Source organism: Cuculus canorus, chromosome 1 (assembly GCF_017976375.1).
Source record: "Cuculus canorus isolate bCucCan1 chromosome 1, bCucCan1.pri, whole genome shotgun sequence".
NCBI lineage: Eukaryota > Metazoa > Chordata > Aves > Cuculiformes > Cuculidae > Cuculus > Cuculus canorus.
In genome coordinates this window covers 171,409,592-171,430,660 of record NC_071401.1, presented here as the reverse complement: position 1 = coordinate 171,430,660, position 21,069 = coordinate 171,409,592, and the positions used below count along the sequence as shown (strand labels likewise).

At 40.6% G+C, this 21,069-nt stretch overlaps 1 protein-coding gene across 4 annotated transcripts in view; it reads right to left on the bottom strand.

The window, feature by feature from the left end:
• RASSF3 (Ras association domain family member 3) overlaps positions 1–21,069 on the bottom strand; it is a 97,418-nt gene continuing 76,349 nt past the window's right edge. For all 4 annotated transcript variants that reach the window (XM_054086290.1, XM_054086296.1, XM_054086306.1 and 1 more), the window contains 4 exons: positions 5,807–5,914; positions 4,230–4,497; positions 3,251–3,366; positions 1–2,892 (listed from right to left, as the gene is read on the bottom strand). In XM_054086290.1, coding sequence (XP_053942265.1) covers positions 2,743–2,892; positions 3,251–3,366; positions 4,230–4,497; positions 5,807–5,914 — 642 coding nt within the window. In that variant the 3' untranslated portion in view covers positions 1–2,742. The remainder of the gene's footprint in view (positions 2,893–3,250; positions 3,367–4,229; positions 4,498–5,806; positions 5,915–21,069) is intronic.

Genomic DNA, 21,069 nt, shown 5'->3' with positions numbered 1-21,069 from the left:
ACTTTAATAATGGAACCATCACTTTTTTTGCCATTTCAGTAATAACTTTAAGGGGAATAAAAATTTCCCTACAAAAATAAAACTAAGCTTGTCAAAATTATAAATAGTTTAAATGTTTCCTTTTAAAGACATACATTTTAATGTTTCCCTGCATTCCTCCCCCCCTCCCCACCCATATCATTTAATCATTCTGGTACCATCACATAATGAAATGAAAACAGTTTTTCAATGAAAGCTTTGACGGTTCAATTTGATGCTAAAATCAAAAAGAGAAAAGCTGACTAGGCACAACCATTTCTTATAAATTAAAGCTGTTGTAATTGCCAGTGTGTAAAAAAGAAGAAAACCCACACACAGGACAACTTACAATAATTAACTGTGGACTGAGACAAAAATCGATATTTAAGTTTATTTTGGTCCCCCGCCCCACCCCCTCCACCCCAAATCAAGACTCTTAGTGCATATAACACTGATTGAGGCTTTTGACTACATTAAATGCAGATGCGCCTACTTAAAAGACTGATAGTTTAATTCAAGTAAAACCAAAATTCACATATTTTTTATACTCCACTTTTAGACTCAAACAGTGTTTAAATCTGAGCAACAAATGGTTCGATCTTGACAGCGATTATGTAATGATTACATAGGTATGGGCAGATACATAAATTAAGTAGATGTTAACAGAATACCCACCAACATGCTGCTGAATTCATACAAAAAAGAAAACATAAAAGCATTCCCTGAACCATTATAAAGTGTCTCACTTGAGGATAATGTTACTAACTCACACATGCACTACAATGTTACATGTGAAATTAAAAAACCAAACAAGATAATGCCTTATATATATTTTATAGTTAGTCCTACTCTTAATTTCTCTTAACCCTTTAAAACATTATGATTGTCTCATTAAAGTTTGCAAATTCTTTTTACCAAAACAAAAACAAACCTGTAAAGAGGTTTTAAAAAAAATCCTACTAAGGTAAGGAAACAAAGGCACAATTACATCAAATTAAGGGGAGGAACAGAAGCATCTTGGAGTTTCACAGAGTATCCATTAGATGTCACCAAAGTTTTAACAATTCCTTGGGAATTTAAAACAAACACCCTAAGAGTGGAGGGAAAAACCCCACTAAACTTCTGCTTCTTTTAAATGGTTGCACTCCTCCACCCTACCCCACCCCATAATTTATAACTCATTTCCTCTCTGGCACGATAATAACTGAAGTTAACAGTTACTCAAATCTGCCTCATGCTTCTATTGCACACCCACTTCTTTGGTTTCTTTTGAACGTGCTTTTTTAGATAAATAACTCTGAAAGAACAACAATTATATTTACAGTAAAGTAAAAAGTCTTCTTGCTACATTTTTCCTACTTTTAAATCAAGTAAATCAGCAGTCTGCAGAATTTGGTAATCAGTTTTTCAATTAAGAATTTAAAAACCATAAGGAAAAAAACCCTCTGAATTACTAAAAGCAGGAGTTGCTAAGCTCAGTCACCAACACAGCCAATGAATGTTAATTTTCTGCTAAGCTGGAAACACAAATAAGAAATTCTGCTTCCTTTGCCTGACTGAGCCTTTAACAAACTAAAAGCAAAGGAAGCTATTTTTGTCTTTCAGATAAGATAATTCAAAGTCATCCAGCCTACAAATGGATTGCTGAGCCAGAGGAAAGACCTGACTTACAATAAAGACCAAATGCATCTGTAGCTATAGCTTATGTCTAAACACTTGCGAGATGGGCACCGCTCACAAAGTTATCTGAGACACTGTCCACTTTTCAGAATTCAAGTAATCAGCCACCTTTTAGCTTTGCTGCACATTTCAAACCCCCGTTACACATTTATGGAACCAGCTTCTCCAATAATGACTTGTACATGCGGCTCCATTTCCATTCTTATTTAGCTTTGCCTCTCATTTCTTCCCAGTATTTCTATTATCTTTATTTCTTTTCCAGTGTGGATTTATGCAATTAAAAAACCATAAAACTTATTCACAAGCTTATAACATCCTAAAACTTTAATCTTGTAGAATCCATACTTTAACTTTCCTCTGTATAAATACTATTCCCATTTAAAACTAGTCCCCTCCTCTGTCAGCTGTTAGTCCTCCTTCCTCTACTCTTACCTTCTTTTTAAACCTTCTCTTTACCTTCTCCAGAAAAGACCACATTAAAGCCCTCCACAAATTTCACAGAACAAACCTGATGATCTCATACACCTTCCATCTATAACAGTTCTCTCACAAATTATACAGTAACTATTTGAAAACAGAAAGGTAGTGCAAATCAATTTCATCTCAAATATAGTGCTCCAACTAATTCTTGTCCAGATGGTTTTATTCATTTTTTAACCCATCAATTTGCACATCCTTACTCATAAAGCTACCACTAAAGCAAAGAAGAATAAAAATAAAAAAAAAATAAAATCGTATTTCATAGCATCCTAGAAAACTGATTACAGTTCACAGCTTGCACCAAGGTAACTTGGAAAACTCTCTAGGCAAACAGAGGGTTGCAAACTGATGTACAAACATGCAGAATCCCTTACTTGTGGGTGCAAGATGCTAAGTGACTTGGCTTATGGAACTAAGTCTATAGCAAAATTCAGGTACCCTGGCATCACAAAACAGTCTTCTGAATAAAGAAAACTACTCTCTGCTGCTCTTTGTACATTGGGTTTGGCATGCTATACTGACATTTGGTAGCGTGCATTTTTCCTGAGTGTCCTTTGGCCCCTTTTAACCAGGTTTCCACACCCCACCAAGGGCTTCTTCAAGTTTGTCTCTGTAAGCTGCGTAACGGTTCTTTAAGATTTGCAGTTGCTCATTTTCCTCTTTGTCCAGTATACGCAAGAAGTTTCGCAGTTCAGGAATGCTGAAAGCTTCCCACTGGAAAGAGAAAAAGAGAAACAGAAAGGTGAGCGGATCAGAAAATACCTACGGATACGCATTTTTAAAGAAAGCCTCAGACACTCAAAACAATTTCAAACTGGAACAGTATCGGGCACCCTCCTTGCAAGTCCTAGGGAACTGAAAACATTTTGCTCTTCTACACTGTTTTTTGTTCTGCAAGGAACAACGGGTCAGCCTAACCACAAATTAACATTTACAAAAGGCACAAAGTAAATATATATGAAAAAAAAAATCTGCTTCCAAAAAATGGATCCCCTCATCAGCACAGATCAAACAGGAACCCACTCATCCATGAAGTTAAACAAACACACAAACCAGCAGGAGTGTAACATACCATGACTTCTCCAGTTTCATGCTCGCGCAGAACGAAACTGAGCATTTCTGTTCTGGGGCCCGCCACCAAACGCAGGTAGAGGGGATGTTCTCGGTCTGACAGCTTGCATGTATAAACTGCAGGAGAAGAAAACCACAGTGATTATCATCTTTTCTAATGGTGTTTCAAATGCTTGGAATTTTGAAGGCTAATGTTAAAAAATTGCAGAGATGTGCATGTGTAGCCACACAATTTACACATTTACCAACTGTCCACATATTACGTGGGCAGCCTGATCTAGTGGGACATGTCTGTGCCCCTGGCAGGGGGGTTGGAACTAGATGATCTATAAAGTCCCTTCCAACCCAAACTATTCTATGATTCTAATCTACACACTGGTTTTGAGCAAGTGAGTTTTAGGGAGAAGCTGAGCAGAAGACTTGATGGTAACAGTGCAACACTCCATTCACACAGGAACGAAACGGCCTCTAGTCACCACAGTACACCATCTGGATACACACACAAGAAAAATGCGCACAAGAAAAGAATCCAACAGATCTGCTGCTGTAATGAAGCATTTAAGGCATCAGAGCTGCGGTATCACCACTCTGATATTTTTTCAACTTAAAATCTCACACACAAGTCTAAAAGTCAGTTTCGCCTGCCTGACAGTTGGAGTGACTGACAGCAACTCCTGAAACTGCTCTCAGAATCCATCTTCTATGGACACTAAGTGCAAGAACACAACAAATTTGGCAAAATGCACTTTTCACTAAAAATATCTTTTGTATCCTCTAGCAGGTTACTTTGCGAATTATCCTGAAATACCCCCAAATCATTTACTTTAATGCACGCTACTTTCCAAAAGAAAAAAAGACAGAGCAAGATTGTTGCCTTCATTTTTCTGAGTTCTTCCACCTTGCTTATTTCAAGTATTCCTATAGCACAACTCTCTCCCCAGTCCCCTTCACTACCAGAATGCCATAAGCCCAACGGGTACCTTGGTCTTCCTTGTGACAGCGTTTATAAAGTGCAAACTTTGCAGGGTTATCAGCCACGAAAAACTTTTTGAGCAAGGCCTCAATAACTTCACGAACAGTGTTGGTGCTGCTGATGTGAAGGGTATTCACGCAGCCATCCGGCAAGTAAAATGCAGTTTCGTTATTGCTGTGAGCGCACCTCCCCTGGCTCTGGGAAGACTGCACAGTGATCGGTCTGCATAGTTCTAAATGAACTTTGATGAAGCCAGTGTAAATCCCATTTGCGTTCTGCAACAGGAGGAAAGTATCGAACTGTTAAAATTAGCAATGACAAGTTGTGATACACCAGTGGAACAGGCAGATTAAAGCCGTCACCACAAACACTATTTAAATGCTACTGTAACATGCGACATCTTGTAGGAAAGACATTTCCTACAATCCAGTAATTCAGACATTTATTCTGTTGTATTCTGCTGATATTCTTTTCTTAATAATACATACTGACTTCTAAGAGTATTAGGATCTCATCAAGCAAAAGGTTCTACAAACTAGTGGTAAGTTCTCACAATAGGAGAGAACTACAAAGTGAAAGAGACCACCAACAGGCATCTTCAACAACAGATTTTATGCAGAAATACAGATATTAATCTCCCACATTTTAGCTGTACTTGCCAAATTAGTCTAAGGCATTTATCACAGATGCCCAAATCCTGTTGCAATTCAACAAGAATCAGAATAAATGCCAATCTAATCAGTATTTCAAATTATTTATTCCAGCTGCTTCTGAAAGACCACATAGCAAGACTGATCAAACCTTACTGAGCTAGAAAAATTTAGGCCATCTGGTTTTAGGCATAGTAAGTCCTGATCCAGATGCAAACACACAGCAAAAAAAGCTTTTTAGCACACAGTCATACGGTTTAGGATATAATGGAACTTCAACATCTTCACATACTACACACCCCCAGGAACACATAACGTTTCAGAAAGACCTGGACAATACAACAAGTAAATAACAGCTTGTTAGGCAAATAGATGTGAATTTTATTAATATGCTCTGCTGTAGGTGGATTGAGCCTTAGACCTGGTCCACAATCCTTGGAAATGAAAAGTCTACAAGCATTCCGTTGTCTGTATTGTCTATGTTACCGGGGTGGGAGGAAGGAACTTTCTTCAGACCTGCATGACTCCAAATTGTCTATGGTTATAAATATTGCATGTTTTATCTGTTCTCATTGGTTGAGCATCTTTATCAGAGAGATACCTGACAAAAATTTACCTACACAAACAGGATCAATGTATCTTCAGTGTTTACCAACTGAGGGTTTTCACTTGGCAAGTTTACATCTTAGTGTCAACTGAGAGTTTAATCTTAAAGACATTTCAAATGACATTTTTTTTCTATTACGGTTTGTTTCAATCCATATAGAGACACAAGATTTCATTTCCAGATCTAAGAAAGAGCCTTGTACAAAGCCATTAATACAGAGGCAGTTTCATACATAAGAAGCTGAGAATAAAACGATTCATAGTGCACTACAAAATTAGAGTTTAACTGCTCCTCTGAAAAACTACAGGAATCACATGCAAAACTTACCAAGGTCATCTTTAATTTATCAGTGACAGATGAATTATAGCTTTGTATCTTCTCTTTAACTTCTTCTTTACTGAGATAAACGTGAGGTTCGTTCTCCTTCTGAACATCCTTCAACAACAACAGAGACAGCAGTTTCAGAAAACAAAATTAGAAACAATTCTTTCATGACTTTGGACATGAGCATTCTTAGTCCAAATGGTAATTATTCAGAGGGTCAACATATAGTAATTAGCTGTACAGCAAAAGAAAGAAGTAACAAGTTAGGCAAATCAAACAGAACACTCGAACTGAATGGAGAAGGTTAAATCAACACACCCAAAAACACTTGTGTCCTTTTTTTGCCAACTGTTCTCATTCAAATATTTATCAGCAGTATGTAAAACAGCTCAGCTAATTTTTAGAGCTTGATTTGATCACGTTAGTGCTAAGCAATATTGTTAAGAATACAGCTGCAATTCTCATGAAATGTTACTTAAGGCACAAGTGGGTATGAAGAATATATATGAAAACAGCAGCACGTGCTAACAAGTAACACCAACAATCCCTGCATGTGCCAACAAAAGAGCATCCCTGCATTCCAGCGTGACAGACAGCATGTTACACACAGGATCACTGACTACTAAGTGAACTCTCAAGTTCTCACTACGAGTAACTCTCTAGCTATATAATGTTACACCAAATTCATGTGTTTGTTTTTTTTTCCATGGGAAGGCTCTATTAGATTTTTCAACTGCTGCTTTTTCAAGCTGGCTACAGATTTTGCATGCAGCAGTAAAACTGATCCCTGGAGTTGGATTTTGTCCAAACAAACATTTGTTCCCAATCCGTATTCCTGGAGCAAAATAGCATTATAAATACACTTCGGTTTCTACCACTAGCACAAATGCCATATATAGTATGAAAGACTTTCAGCTCTCAGCTTTAATAATTTATGACTTCACTTAGAACTTGAGAAGCTTTGAAGAAACTTGCAGCTTTCAGGTTACATCTGAACACAGGGATATAGAGTGTTCCAATCTGTCCACACAAGCACATCCCAGCAGAGCTTATCCTAAGAAAGAATTTCCCCAACTTCACTGGTCAGCCCTGTACCACAGTCTTTTGGACACCCCTCGGCACACACCTTCACAGGCACTTCAGTTTGCCAGAAATGACCCCAAATATGAGCAATTCTGGTGTGGAACCATAAACTTCCACTTGCCAGAAAGAATCTGCAGAATTTTTTGTCTCTCCTAATTTTAAACCAGCTAGTTTTAGTTCTTTGAGGCTTAGTTTTGCTTTTCCTATATGGTATTTTACTAAATGATACGCTGGAGTGGACTTTTTTCCCATGCTATAAAAAGAAAGGTGTGGTCTGAATGGAGAACTGCAAGCCGGAAGTCTTTAATTTTGATCTGGGCTCAGATACCAATTTCCTGTGCAACAGAGAGAATATACCTTTATTTCACAGATCAGAAAAGTGAGGCAAAAGGAACTGCAGTCAAACACAACTCTCCTATTAGCTGCCTAAGCATGCTCTAAGATTGTGTGGCATCTTGCACAGTTGCCAGATCCCACCCAGTCTATTACAAAATACCAAATTACTGAAGTGTTTTCAATTTCCAAGTCTCCATTCTCATTACAAACTAAGCTTTCTCGCCCTTCTACTTTTCATCTCCCCTCTCTTCCAAACTGCCATAATAGTGACCGATGCAGACACAGGAAAAAAGAAAATTCCTTTGAAATTTTCCCCTGAAATCAAAGTGCATGGTATTGCTGTTTTCATGATTAAAAGTAAGTCTGAAAAACCCAAATCAATGATTAAATCAAATATTAAATGATCAATGATTAAAACAAATATCAAAAGCAATGACCCATAGCCAGAGTCTGGAGATATGGGCACTCAGAATGTTGACTTCAAATAACTCTGTGGGAGTGGGCCGTGGCAACCTTAGCAGTGGGTAATGAAGGGACAGGCAACAGCCTGAAGTCTGGCCACAAAGGCCCGACGGAGCATTTGCCATCTATGACTGATTCCAAGAACCCAAGCTTTAACTTGGAATGCTCCTAGCCTGTGCAGCTGCAAACAAGCCCCTTCACACAGATACAGCCAAGACTCATCTCTCCAAGAGACAAGCCTGTTGCAGACCTCCTACCTCTCCCACCTGCTAACACTATTGATACTGAACATCCAACAATGGACACCTTAAGTTTTGATATTTATCATTATTCCGTTCTTGCTTGTTCAACCTCTGATCTGCTGATTGTCACCATGATTACTAGAGTCACCCACAACATCCATTATCACAAGGAGAAAACACTAACCAGAAAAAAAAGGAACACACTCACCACCTTTCCTATGTTCAAACCTCAACCTTTGTTTATAAACAAAAACCCACTCCACTTGCATTAACTTCTGTGCACCACAAGAGGTTTTAATTTTGAAAGAGGATTTTCAATAACACAACAAAAAACCCTATTGCCTTCAATGGCATAAGGTCATTTCACAAGGCTGACAGCTAGAAAACAACCTGTCTGCACTATTAAAAAAAAGAGAGAGAGAAAAAAACCCTCAGTAAATAAATTAGTAGTATGAACAGACAGCGAGTAATTTTCTCCTATTTTCAAGGATGCTTCCCTTCTCCCATAAAGACACATTTTTCTAGCAGTGATAAAAATTTGGTCAGTTTAGAAGAGACAACCCCATGAGATCACGCTAGTCCTGTGGGACGGCCATGGAATCATAGAGTAGTATGGGTTGGAAGGAAACTTAAAGCTCATCCGGTTACAACTCTGCTGTGATGGGCAGGGACACGTCGCACCAGATCAGGCTGCTCAAGGCCCCATCCAGCCTGGCCTTGAACACCTCCAGGGATGGGGCAGCCACAACTTTGCTGGGCAACCTGTTCCAGTGCCTCACCAGTGCCTGATGAGACCAGCATGATGAGCAAAACCTAAGGAAGCTAATTCTGATAAACTCACTCTGGTGATGCCTTGGAGTCGGGTCTGTAACATGTATTGGAGAATACGGTGCCAAATACTAGAACAGTCTTCACAGAAACAAATGCATTTGCAAGGGCAGGCTTGTGGGTGCTGGAACTGATGGGAACAACAGGAGTGAAAGAGGTGGCCCATATGGTGGTGAGCAGGACAAAGAATCAACTGATGTTCAGAGTGATGCCAGTCTCAGGTGTGGCTCTGCTGCAGAGCTGGGCATCCCTGGGCACCACGGGGGGAGCTGTCATTCCCTCAACTGAGACACATGCTTGAACATACCACTGGAATTTCTGCCTTCTCACATCCGCACTAGAGGTCAGGCAATTTTGGCGAAGCTTAATTAAGCGCACAGAAAACATAGAGCCTTGTTTAAGCAAAAGCTGAGATAGCCCCCTTCTGTAGCATACCGCCAATAAATCATTTTCTGAACAACCAGATCCTGTGGCTCAACTAATTTTAACAGCATGTAGATTGTGCAAAACTATGAACTGAATACAGAAAAGGACTACTGGGATTAGAACATTAAAGAATAGACCCAAATCCATTTGAGAGAAAATGCTGTACTCAATGGACAGAAACGGTGTTTACTTCAATCATCCTATTCACTCCAGTCAACCATCCTTGACCATCAAGACCACAGAGATTGAACAATGGAAGATACCTGTCACAGGAAAGGAAACATAACTCTATACCATGGGAAACCTAAGCCAGAGATCTTCATGAATTAATCTAGAGATACCCTCCTGCTCCCAAACAAAAGCTCAAAACATTCCAACTGCACACACATCAGGGACTTTACCTTCAACCAATCAAACAAAAACGCCTTGCTAGCTAGACACCAGTGCCTATAGAAAATTACATTGCTGTCACATAAGACTGTGAAGACACTAAATCCCACATGACTGCTGTCAGGAGAAAGCCAAGGAAGGAACACCTCACTGAGTTTATTACGAACAACAAAGCCTCAGCCCACTATGATTCACTGGGTCAGCTGCTCTCAGTGAGTATCATTAAGTAGCACACACAGCCTTGAGGCACCTGTCTATTCTAATTTTCCTAATTATACTTAACCAACATGCAAAGAGGAGCAACAAAATGGTACACAGTTTTTTCCCCAGTCTTCCTGGAGCTGAATTTTTCTTACTATACAGTATACACTAAACTTTCACCACACAGCTTTGTCTAGCTATGCTTTAAGTTACAATAAGCAAGTCTTCTTTGACAAGCATACTCGGATGAGTGAAGGAAGAGGCAGCAAACTTATTTCCCACAGTTCTCTTATTTCGTTCAATACTTGTCACCTCATAACAGGACCCATGAAAAGAAAAGTCCTCTGCTCAATCTGTTTAGGTTCAGCAGATCAAATTCCACTTTGTTATCTCAGCAAGTGAATATAATACCTATAGAAGACCTTGACTTATCCAATACAATAGCAATAATTAACCCATCTCTACGATGCTTTACAATCTGCTTGCACCATGTTGCTCTGGAATGGCCACCAAGTGACTAAAGCCACACCTGCTGAGGGTGGGACTACTGAGAGAACAATTATTGCAACCTCAGTTGTTTTAAACAAAGCAGCATAGCCATTCCATAGGTAACATTTAGATGTGACAGCCAAGTATGTCTGTCATCAGTTATTCTAGCAGTTCTGCCTGGCACGAGGAGAAGCCAGTCTGTGTCAGCTCGTGGCTCACCCAGCCCTGGACCACTTTTTTCCACCATGCTCCCCACATGAGCTTTGCCACTCCTCGCACCGGTCCTCAGAGCCTGCGCACTGCTGAGATATGAAAGGCAGCACGCTCCAGCCAGCCAATTCATCTCTAAACTGGTTCAGATGCAGCTGATTCATGTCCAGCTCCCTACAGAACGCCCAGTGTGCAATGCCTCATGAAATTTCTACATTGGGAGTCGTGAAACTGCCTTTTATCTTCAAATGTTAGGTCTGTGATGAGTTTCCTAACCACAAACCCTCACTTATGTCACAGCAGCAGAGTGAAGTGAAGGCGCAGCCAGCAGAGCAGCTCACCCTGTGCCGCCTTCTGTCAGCCAGTGGCACTTCTGGGTGCCAGTGGTCACAAAAAGAATTTTCTCTATAAAACAACACACAAACATTTCAGTGTTACTTTAATTTAAAAAAATAATCAAACCCGAGTTAGGTGTGACTCCTCCATTACTCAGTCAAATTATATTCTCAGTAACGGCCACAGCGTCATCATCTCTTCCTCCTCCCAGCCCAAATTAAATGTGTTTTCCTCATCAGAGCTCCTGGTCACCTTCCATTCCCTGCTGCTCAATTTATCTGCTACTTTCTCAGCCCAGCACAGATGTGAAAGATAAAATCTAATTTCAAGGAGGCAGTTGAATACATCAGATGTGCAGATGATAGAGCTGGGTCCAAAACACTGCTCCTAGTCCAAACTATTAACTTCCATGAAAAGTACAGCACACACCGCTGGGGCCATTTGTATGAAAGCCATTCCTCAGGTCAACCAAAGCAGTATTTCATTCTCAAATGAAATTCCTAAGCAACAGCTGCCAGCGAGAGGGAAATGAGGCAAGTGCTTTCGTTTCCCCAACGGGAATAGCTGGTCTTTCATTAGAGCTCATGATGCAAGGCCTCTTCACAGTTGAGCTTCCTCTCAACACAAAAGGGCAGAAAATGGGTTGTCGGTTTTTTCTTTATCATGTGCACCCCCCCATGCACATCTCATTGATTGTATCGCAGATGTTTAGAGAAGCAGCGCTCTCTTCTTAACATCTATGCTCAGTGCAAAACCTCACAGAGGCCAGCTCAGCATGAATCCTCACTGAACACAAAAAAAACCCCTGCGAAGAGTAGAATTAAATTAAATTTAATTAAAATGAACTGCAAATCAAGTTGTGGTCCCCAAAAAGAAGAATCCCATCACATCTGGGACTTCCATGAAGTCAAAGTGTCACAGTTACTGCCAAATCCTAGTCCTGTATGCAGTAAGAAAGTGCTAAGCTCAACAGCTAGCAAGCTGCTACGGGACAAGGCCAAGAAGAAGTTCAACAAAAAGAAAACCTCAAAACCCTGAAGCCTGTTTCCTCAGGATCTTTGCCTTAACACAGATGCATGGCTTTCCCAAACTACTCCTATGGGCTTCTGTTCATGCATGGATATAAGAAAAGTCTCTCTCTTCTATCTAATCTCCAATTTTCACAAAACTTCTAGAAACCACTACCTCTGGAGGAATGAGGGAACAAAGCTCCTCTTAACATTTCAGTTTGACAGACAAAGGAAATATCATGGATGAAAGGATAACCTATTGTAGGAACATACTAAAGTATTTCCATAAGAAATCAAAAGAACCAAAGACCTGTGGGAGCTCAAGCCAACTGGTAAGCCATGTCAGCCCCTATTCCCTGACCTCACATTTCATAATAATCCCACACATAGAGTGACTCCTGATACAGTCAGACAAATGAAGATGCCTGGATCTTGCTGTAAATTGTGGCCAGGAATGATTTTTGAAGTAAAGGACTGAGGGTTTGACAAATGAGAAACGCAGAGTAATCTACATTAAAAAAAAAAAAAAAATCTAAGTCTTGTTTAGTCATAAAAAGTGCACCTGACACATCCTACTTATATCATGTCTGCATTAATGAAAGGAATCCTTTCTATCATACAACAGCAACAAAAATTAAAAAAAAAACAGCAGAAAATACAGGAAGGAAAACAGAGAAAGGGACTTCTGATCTACAAGCAAGACCCCCCTATTTCTTATAGCCTGCCAGTACTCCCACAGGAAAGAAAGAAATTGAAACCTAGCAATTTAATTACTTTGAAACAAACATCTTGCTTCTTCCTCATACCAACTCTGAAAGCAGAGCAACAGCAATTTCTCCTTCCATCTCAGGGCAAGCCTGTACTCAGATCTGCCCTTCCTTCATTTGAAACCCTGAGAATCACCAGGTAGGAGCTATTGGCCACGTCCATCCACATTTAGAAACAACAGTAGCTAGAAAGGCTTGGAGAAGACCAAATGGAGTGACTGGGGAGAAATATTAGCATACAAGCAGTTCCAAGCACTCCACCTTCTCATGTAGCTGCACCTTGAAATGTTTGTATCCTCCGTAATGCAGTGAGGTTGCCCTCTGAATGGAGGAAAAGGGAATTTTATGACAGGCTGGATGTCGGCAGAGTAATCTCTGTATCCTCTTTAGTACTACCTTTTGCTTTCTGCACCCAGCGTGCTTCAGTTCCCACCCCAGTCACTGGCACACAGGGCAAGGAAGCACTCTCTTTTTTTTTTAGAAGAAAAAAAAGCTTTGGTTTGAGTGGGTTTGGCTGATCCAAGTCTTAAGTAATTATCCTGACAGCCAGAGAAAGTTCAAGAACAGCCTGCATCATGCTTTGCTATGGCAGCAAAAGAAGTGGTGCCCTCCCAGGTCAGATGTATACTGCATCCAGACTGGTATTCACCCTTCGACAGCAGCAGAAATCAAAGCTATTCTGAGCAAGCATGTGAGCCTTTTCCGCAGCCTCTCTGCTGGCATCCACAAGTGTTGTAGCAGGAATTTAGAGGGCACCTCCCTTCCGAGTCTGTTTAGTGTCCATTTATGGACCTGGTGTCTATGCATGCACATAAACCCTTTCTGAACCTGCCAATACGGCCTGTCCCTACACCTCCTGTGGCAGCAAGTTCTAGAAATTCATGACTTAGAAGTACTGCCATCTGCTTTAAGCTGAGTTTCTATTAAGACAGAAGATAAAGTGTATTAAATACACTGAGTGCCCTTGAATCCTAGTATGGCAGGACCAGGTGAACCTGGAGTTTCACATTCAGCTTACCCATCTCCTTTGTGATTCTGTAAACCATGATCATCCCTTGCCTTTTTTCTTCTGCAGAGTGAAGGGCCCTGGACTCCTTAGTCTTTCCCAGGGTAGCCACTCCATCTTCTCAATGACTTTAGAGAAGTGTGACTAACTGCACTAAGCCCTTCCTGAGATGTGGCAACCAGAGCTGCACACAGGACTCATGACACAGGCAGCCCAAAGCTTAGGTGCTCTTGTTTATCAATTTGTACCCTTATAGGTCTACGAAAAATCTTTACCCAAGATACTGGTGATGCAATGTGGTCTTTCTTCCAGGGCACATCCATAGTGGTTAAAGAAATCCCTGGGCAACTACCACAGCTTATAATTTTACAAGGCACAGGCATTCCAGTTAATAAGTAAACACTTGTGACTGTCAGTCTAGTTTCAGTTCTTCCCAAGTACTACCACACCGTGTGGCTTGGCATGCTAACAAAAGCGCTGAGTGACAAAAGGTAAAGCAAAGCATTATGGCTCCTGCCTGACCTCCCTGATGTAAACACTCCGATGCTTATATGGTGAATACTTTTAAGTAGCAGACAAACAAAACAAGAAGTCTAACTTCCCTTTTAACAAATTATTCTCCTTCAAACAGAGGCAACATAAACACAGTTAATGTTCAGGCATTGTGACAGGAGAGCTGGAAAAAGAAATCTATTTGTTGGTGACATTAACGTTGCTGCTTAGGTTTTGTTTAAGTTTATCATGACCTCACCTCTGAAAACCCCTAGTTACAATCCCTGTCATACCCTATATGGCTGTACTTTAACTACTGGCACACAACCCAGTTTTAAGGAGCCAGTCATCTGTTTAAAGTAAAAACCAACTGTATGAAGAATAGTATCTGAGGCTCAGCATTAGATTCTGTCCCCAAAGACACAGCAGGTTTTATGCAGATTTGTCCTTTTTTTCCCCAATATTATGATATACTTTTAAAGCAATAAATCACACGATAGTAGCATTTCACAGCTGTTTCAATTTTGCCAGTTTCAGTAAAACTAGATGTAAGAAACATCACAAAGAGTAAATAGCCTCCTTCAGGTCTCCACAACAGAAAGTACATGTTTTGACTGCTGGTTACTTAAGCAGATAAGGGATTTAATAAAGTAAAATGGATTACAAGCCTTTTTGTGACCTGTACAACAAAACCTAGCTTTAAGCAGACAGTTAGGAAACAAGCTTATACAAGATACAGCAGAGAAAACTAATCAGTATATCTTGAAAAGAAGCTTAAGTACAGTCTGGAACCTGAGCTATTAATACAGTTAGCAATCGGGCAATTAAGTAATAATAGGACCCTGGGTCATTACACCACAGTATTTGCATGTGACCCTGCAATGCAAAAATCCAGCACGCTCCACCTAACAGAGGAAGAAGAGGCTGTTTGCAATGACAACTCCCCGGGTCTTCAAATGCAGCTGTCTACATTTTACACCAAAATTGCTACTGGAAACCAACTAGCCGCTCCTGGTGAAGGACAGTGCAGGAAAAGCAAGCCCCATGCCAGGCCAAACTGTGCAATCTTATCCCTGTGATTACTGTCACCACTTCACGAGTCAGAGGCAAGCTCAGTCGTGAGCCTTGTTTTGGCAGAAGCTGGGTGGCGTGCTGGCTTTCTCCATGTGCGTCAAACACCATCTTATCTTCAGAGCAACATTCCCTTCCCGGGTTTGGCTGAGTAGTTCAAAGACTGTGTCATCAAATTATTTTATAAGCCTTCTGACAAAACCTGACCGTATCACAAAAAGGCAACAACTTCCTCATCAGGCTCAGCTTCAGGGCCAGTGGGTGTTAGAAACAGCAAGCCTGCACTTGGTTACCATCTCACCAACCAAGTAATTTTTGTTTGGATTTGTTCTACGAAAAAGAAAAAGAAAGAGAAAAAGGAAAAAGAAAGCGGAAAAGGAAAAAAGGAAAAGGAAAAGGGGAACCTCTTAAAAACTGCACACTAACAATTCTCATCTAGGCGACATCATGTAAGGCATTGGCTCTTCAGATATAATTCAAGCCTGAGAGTCTTTCCCTTATCACAGACACTACAATGAAAAGAGCATTGTTCAAAAAGATGCACAATCTTCTCAAGAAAATACTGGTCATGGGGACGAAGTTTCTTGTTTGAGGAAAACATAGTTCCCTAAAAAATTCAAGAAGTTACTGTCTCTCTCTTGGTCAGCCTGGTGCTGATGTCATATATGAAACTCTTCTGAAGCGAAAAAGCTCTCTACCACACATGAATCTCAAACCCTCAAGAATTTGGGAAGTACAATTATCTATTTTTCAAATAGAATCCGCATTTTTAAGGCCTCAAAAGATCACAACAATAATCTTAGGGGAGGGGGGGATGTTAACAGTTGTAAGCCATCACTGGTAGCCTGACTAAAGTACACATCCTCTAAGCCGAAGAAGCCAAAGTACCTTCCTACTATGTTCAATACAATCACGATAAAACCATCATATGCTTTTAGCCAACTTACATAACTGCTGCTTTACATGCATACACATCAGATGGTAAGAGCTAAAAACTAACTCCATCTAAACCCTAATAAAGTTTCCATTGACTGGAGCTCTCCCTCAACAGTAAAAGCTAGGTTCTAGTGAAGTAAGCCCATAAGAGATATTTTCATGCCAACACTACCTCTCTCAGTGCACTTGGTGTAATTAACACTCTACACAGCCTCCACAGAAATATTAGAAGAGGAACTGGTCTGTTCAAAGAGGCATCCAAATTAGATATTTCACATAGTGCAAAACAAAAGGAAGCACCCCTGCAGTCCAGCCTTTTACACTCTGGAAAATTCCTATCACTTGCACATTTCATTAACAGCTCATCCTGTAATGACTGTACCCTGCCGTACAGCCTTCATATTAGCATATTTTGTTAAAAATAGGATAGTATCCAAAAGACATTTCTGAAGTAGTGTACTACAATCATTAGCTTTACCTACTGCTGCCGGATCTGATCTGGTGAAAATTCAGTTCAGTATCTCAGGAAAGGAAAAAAGGAGAGGGAGCAAACCACGCAGAGGCAGTGGGCCTCTGGACCTCAGCCATCCAGCCCCATGTCACCACTCACTGATGTCCACCTCCTAATAACCTCAAGCTCACATCAGTAAGGTGGTACTTGACCCGCAGATCTCTGCACTGTGAGGAAAATTAGCAATTCATGCAGCAAGATTATGCCTTGAGTAAACTCATCAGCATGGTAATAATAACCTACTTCCTCAGGGGTTTTAATCCCTGTTTTACTACACCCTGTTTTTATTACTTGCATGTATATCTAAACAGGCTACCAAGCACTTCAGCTGCCAGCAGAGTGGAACTGAGAAAAGGACAAATTTCTCCAGAACTCTTATGTTCTATAAAGACAAAACACACTACCACCATTATGAAAACATAAAATTGCCACCAACTTATTTGACTCAAGCCTTTTTGCAAAAATACACTTGCTGCCTCATTTCAGTATGAATTTTTTTCCAGAATACGCAACACACTTGTTTCTCAAAAATGAATCCAGATGCCTCAAGCTGTAGACATCCATGCTGGGACAATTTAAAACATCAAAATCACTGCTTTTAGCTGTATGTCTGCTTCTCTGCTAGATGCTACCACTGCCTCAGAAACCAGTGTCAGCTATCGCAGTCCTCCTCCAGTAAGAGACCTACAGCCAGGCTGTAGACGACTTCTACAAATCCAGGAGGCTCCATTCTTCATTACGATTAACATGAGATTTTTTTTCTTTTTACAGGTGAAAAAGAACAGGATGAACAAAGAGAAAACAAAAGAATTGGCAAAGGAAAGCAGGGAATTGGTTTTATTTTGTACAAGTGAAAAAAAAAAAAGCCCACAGATTATATAAAGAACCATTAAACGAGTCTGCAGCACAATGAACTATGGTGCAAGAAATACTTTACCACACAGGTCCCAGCTTACCCAAGCACTGTGCCAGCCTGGTGCCATGTATCAGCAGTTTACACCCCAACACCTCCAGCGGTGACACGAGCTTGCCGCTCCACCCTGACCAACTCACAATTTCTGTCTCAGGGCAAACATTTCTGCAGTAGTGAGTCATCTCAGAATTAAATGGCAATTGTTACAATCAGACAACTTTTTTTTTAATGACATCCATAAAAGTAAGGTGATACCAGTGCGATTTAGATCCACACTGGCAGGACACAGTGGAGAGAGAAGGAACAGGAGATCACAATGGGTACGCCTTCAAGGGAGGTGCGAACAGAAGACTTTAGAACATGATTAACGAATATTCCCCTGGAAAAGCTGGATAAACAAGCATTTCTTCTGAGGAAAGGTCAGGAGAACAGCTTTAAGGCTGCACTGGAGAAAAGGGCTTGCTTGCTTACAACCCAATGCAGTGGCCTGACTCCAAACCCAAGTTATTTTGCCATGCTGGCGAATGGCCACCAGGAAAACAGAGAAGGGGTGAAAAGATTACATGCTTTGTTCTTAAGCAGCAAATGGGAAAATGTGTTGATTTTACAACAAAAAGTTCAAAAGTTGTTCTTCTTTCCTTTCCAAACAACTATTTTCCTGCTTTTATGGGCAGGATGTTACAGGCATAAGGAAACGCTGCTCCTACTCCACCTTTCCTTACGCCCAACTTCTGCTTCAGGAAATGTAATTATGAAGCTTATGAGGCATGACATCTGTTAGAGCTGATACACAATTCAGGTGGAAGGAGAAGACAGCCTACTAGAATTTGTCATTAAAAAACCCACCTTTGTTGTGTTAATAAGAATAGGAAGAATCAGTACCCACCACACCCTCTGAAAAAACACTCTCAGAAGACAGGACACATTAAAAAGGACGTGTCACTTTATGGACAAGCATGGGATAACCTGAAAAACAGTAGAATCAAAGCTTCATCAAATAAACAACAAACTCTGCAAAGCAAAACCACAAGTTAATGGCCCTTTTATTAAAGTCCCTGAAATACTTTCATTAACATTTCCTGAACTTTAACAGAAAATACCACTCTAAATTAACAATCTTAGTGTTTAATTCACGTTTTTAGGAAGGCAAAATAAAGCAAGCAACCCAATATCAACTCCATTTTGACAGGGGATCAAAATAGAAGTTTAATTAAAAAAAAAACAAAACCCCAAACCAAAAACAAACTATCATCCAAGTGGAAACTCAGCATTTACCTAGGCCTAGAAACTTAAACTTGTTAAGTTACTAAATTATATCACTAACTCATTAGAAGTTTATCAATTAGCTTACAAATACATGCACGCTTGAAACTACAGTCAAGCAGAATCTCTTCAAGAGCTGGAAAAATAGTGTAGAGATAGGATGAGGCACAACGGTTTTAAGCTGAAAGAGGGGAGATTTAGATTAGATATTAGGAAGAAATTTTTTACTGTGAGACACCAGACCAGGTTGCCTAGAGAAGTCATGGATGCCCCATCCCTGGAGGTGTTCAAAGCCAGGTTGGATGAGGCCTTCAGCAGCCTGATCCAGTCGGAGGTGTCCCTGCCCACGGCAGGGGGCTTGGAACTGGATGATCTTTAAGGTCCCTTCCAACCCAAACCTTTCTGTGATTCTATGATCTGGAACTTCTGACAAACACAAAAGCATTAGTTCTGGAAACAGACCAGCCAGTTCACATCTACTCTTCCACTGAGCATACATAATATAGGTCCACTAACAAGACCTCTCTAACTGCAGGCTTGACGTGTCTAGCAGACCGTTAGCTCTACAACCTCAACCTTACCAGGAATTAAATAAAAAGTTTTTTTCCTTCTGTTCCAAATCTGTACAGGCAATTTAGCCCAAACACCAAAATTCAGCCAAATTTCTATCTGTAGCTCCTTTGTGTAACCCGATTACGAAAACTCTTCAAACTAACAAACATCACAGGTTCACATAAAAAGCTCTTCCACAATGCTTCATTGCATGGGGTGGGGAAAGGAGGGGGAACACACTACACAGTATCCTGGCCAGGCAATACCGTATTATAACACAAGAGTCAAGGAGCAGACCTGCAAACTGCAGACAGCAGGACAATGCCGAGCAGGATTCAGTTTTCTGCTTTTTAAAAGGCGTTCATTTGCCATCAAAACAATCATTTCTGTCTCAAAGATTTGTAACCAAAAGTTACAGTAACATAGTTGAAAGTGTCACCTTTGCATATAACCTACAAGGTATCCCTGAGCCTAAGAAAGCTCTCTGAAAATGGCAGAGCCTGATCCTTGATTATTAGGACCACTCATTATTAAGTCCTAATGAACGCAGTAGTTATTAATGCCATCATTTATTAGGGTAATTAGTTAGTAAATCTCAATGACATCAGTGTGGTTACCTACATGGAGTCCGCAGACATACCAAGGTAACACACACAGACGTCCAAGTGTGCACACATGCAGGAAAGAGTTTTAAGAAAAGTTTTAAGAAAAAAAATAACACGGCAACATCAAAGCATGGAAACCAGCAACTTAAAGGGAGCTTGCTACATGCTTTTAACCAAACGGTTTTTATGATGCAAAGTGGAAAGAAGCCAGTCACAGCTGGCTGTAGTATATAAAATCTGCATTTCAGAAGAGCAGAAGCAATCCAAATGAGCAAACTACAAAGGATGCAAGTGGATCCTAGGAAAAGATAATGCTGTGGGGTGTACAACTTGTGATGCCACCACACCTGCCAGTTTTGCTTCTGTAAGCTACATTTTTGTTTGCAATTTCTCAGCTTTGTACATCTTACTCATTTATATTATTGGAAAATTAACGAGGGCCCCAAACATCTTACCAGATGCTTAACCAGACTAGGAAATACCTCATGTATAGTAAGTCATAAGAAGCTTAGTCCCGTCCTAAGGAAAGAAACTGATCAAAACCAGCAAGATCTTGATGTTACTGGTAACAGTGTGCTCTCCCCTCTTTGTACTCCAGCAGTTTTGCGTGGCGACATAATTATACTAGAAACAAAGCACACCTTCTTCAAGCCACCACCCCATACAGACCTGCAGCATTCCGAGTTGTCCAGCTCATTTACAAGACAGCCGAGGAGTCTGCACTGGGACACGGCTTCCCAAAACCCCGTCTGCACCTGACAGAGGGTCAGGCACCGTGCAGACCCTGCGCCACAGCGCCCTGCAACCAGTCCCAGTTCCATACCCCAAGCCACAAAGGATGAAGCTGGGCAAGAAATGTTTAGGCCTTCCAACAGAATTAACTGTGTGCCGGTTACGGAGCTGCACTCCTTTCCTGCTTGGCACACCTTGGGAGTCCATCAGCCATCACCATTTGTTTTTCCTGCCCACACAGGACACCTGCACCCAACCTGATCTCAAAACACTTTGAAGGGAATTTGTGTGTGTGTAAACAGGCAGGTGTAATGCCATCAAGAAGTTGCCAATAAAATAGGTAACCATCATTTTCACCGCAGAAATGGATTCTTTTATATGTTACTAATATGTGACAGGCAGATG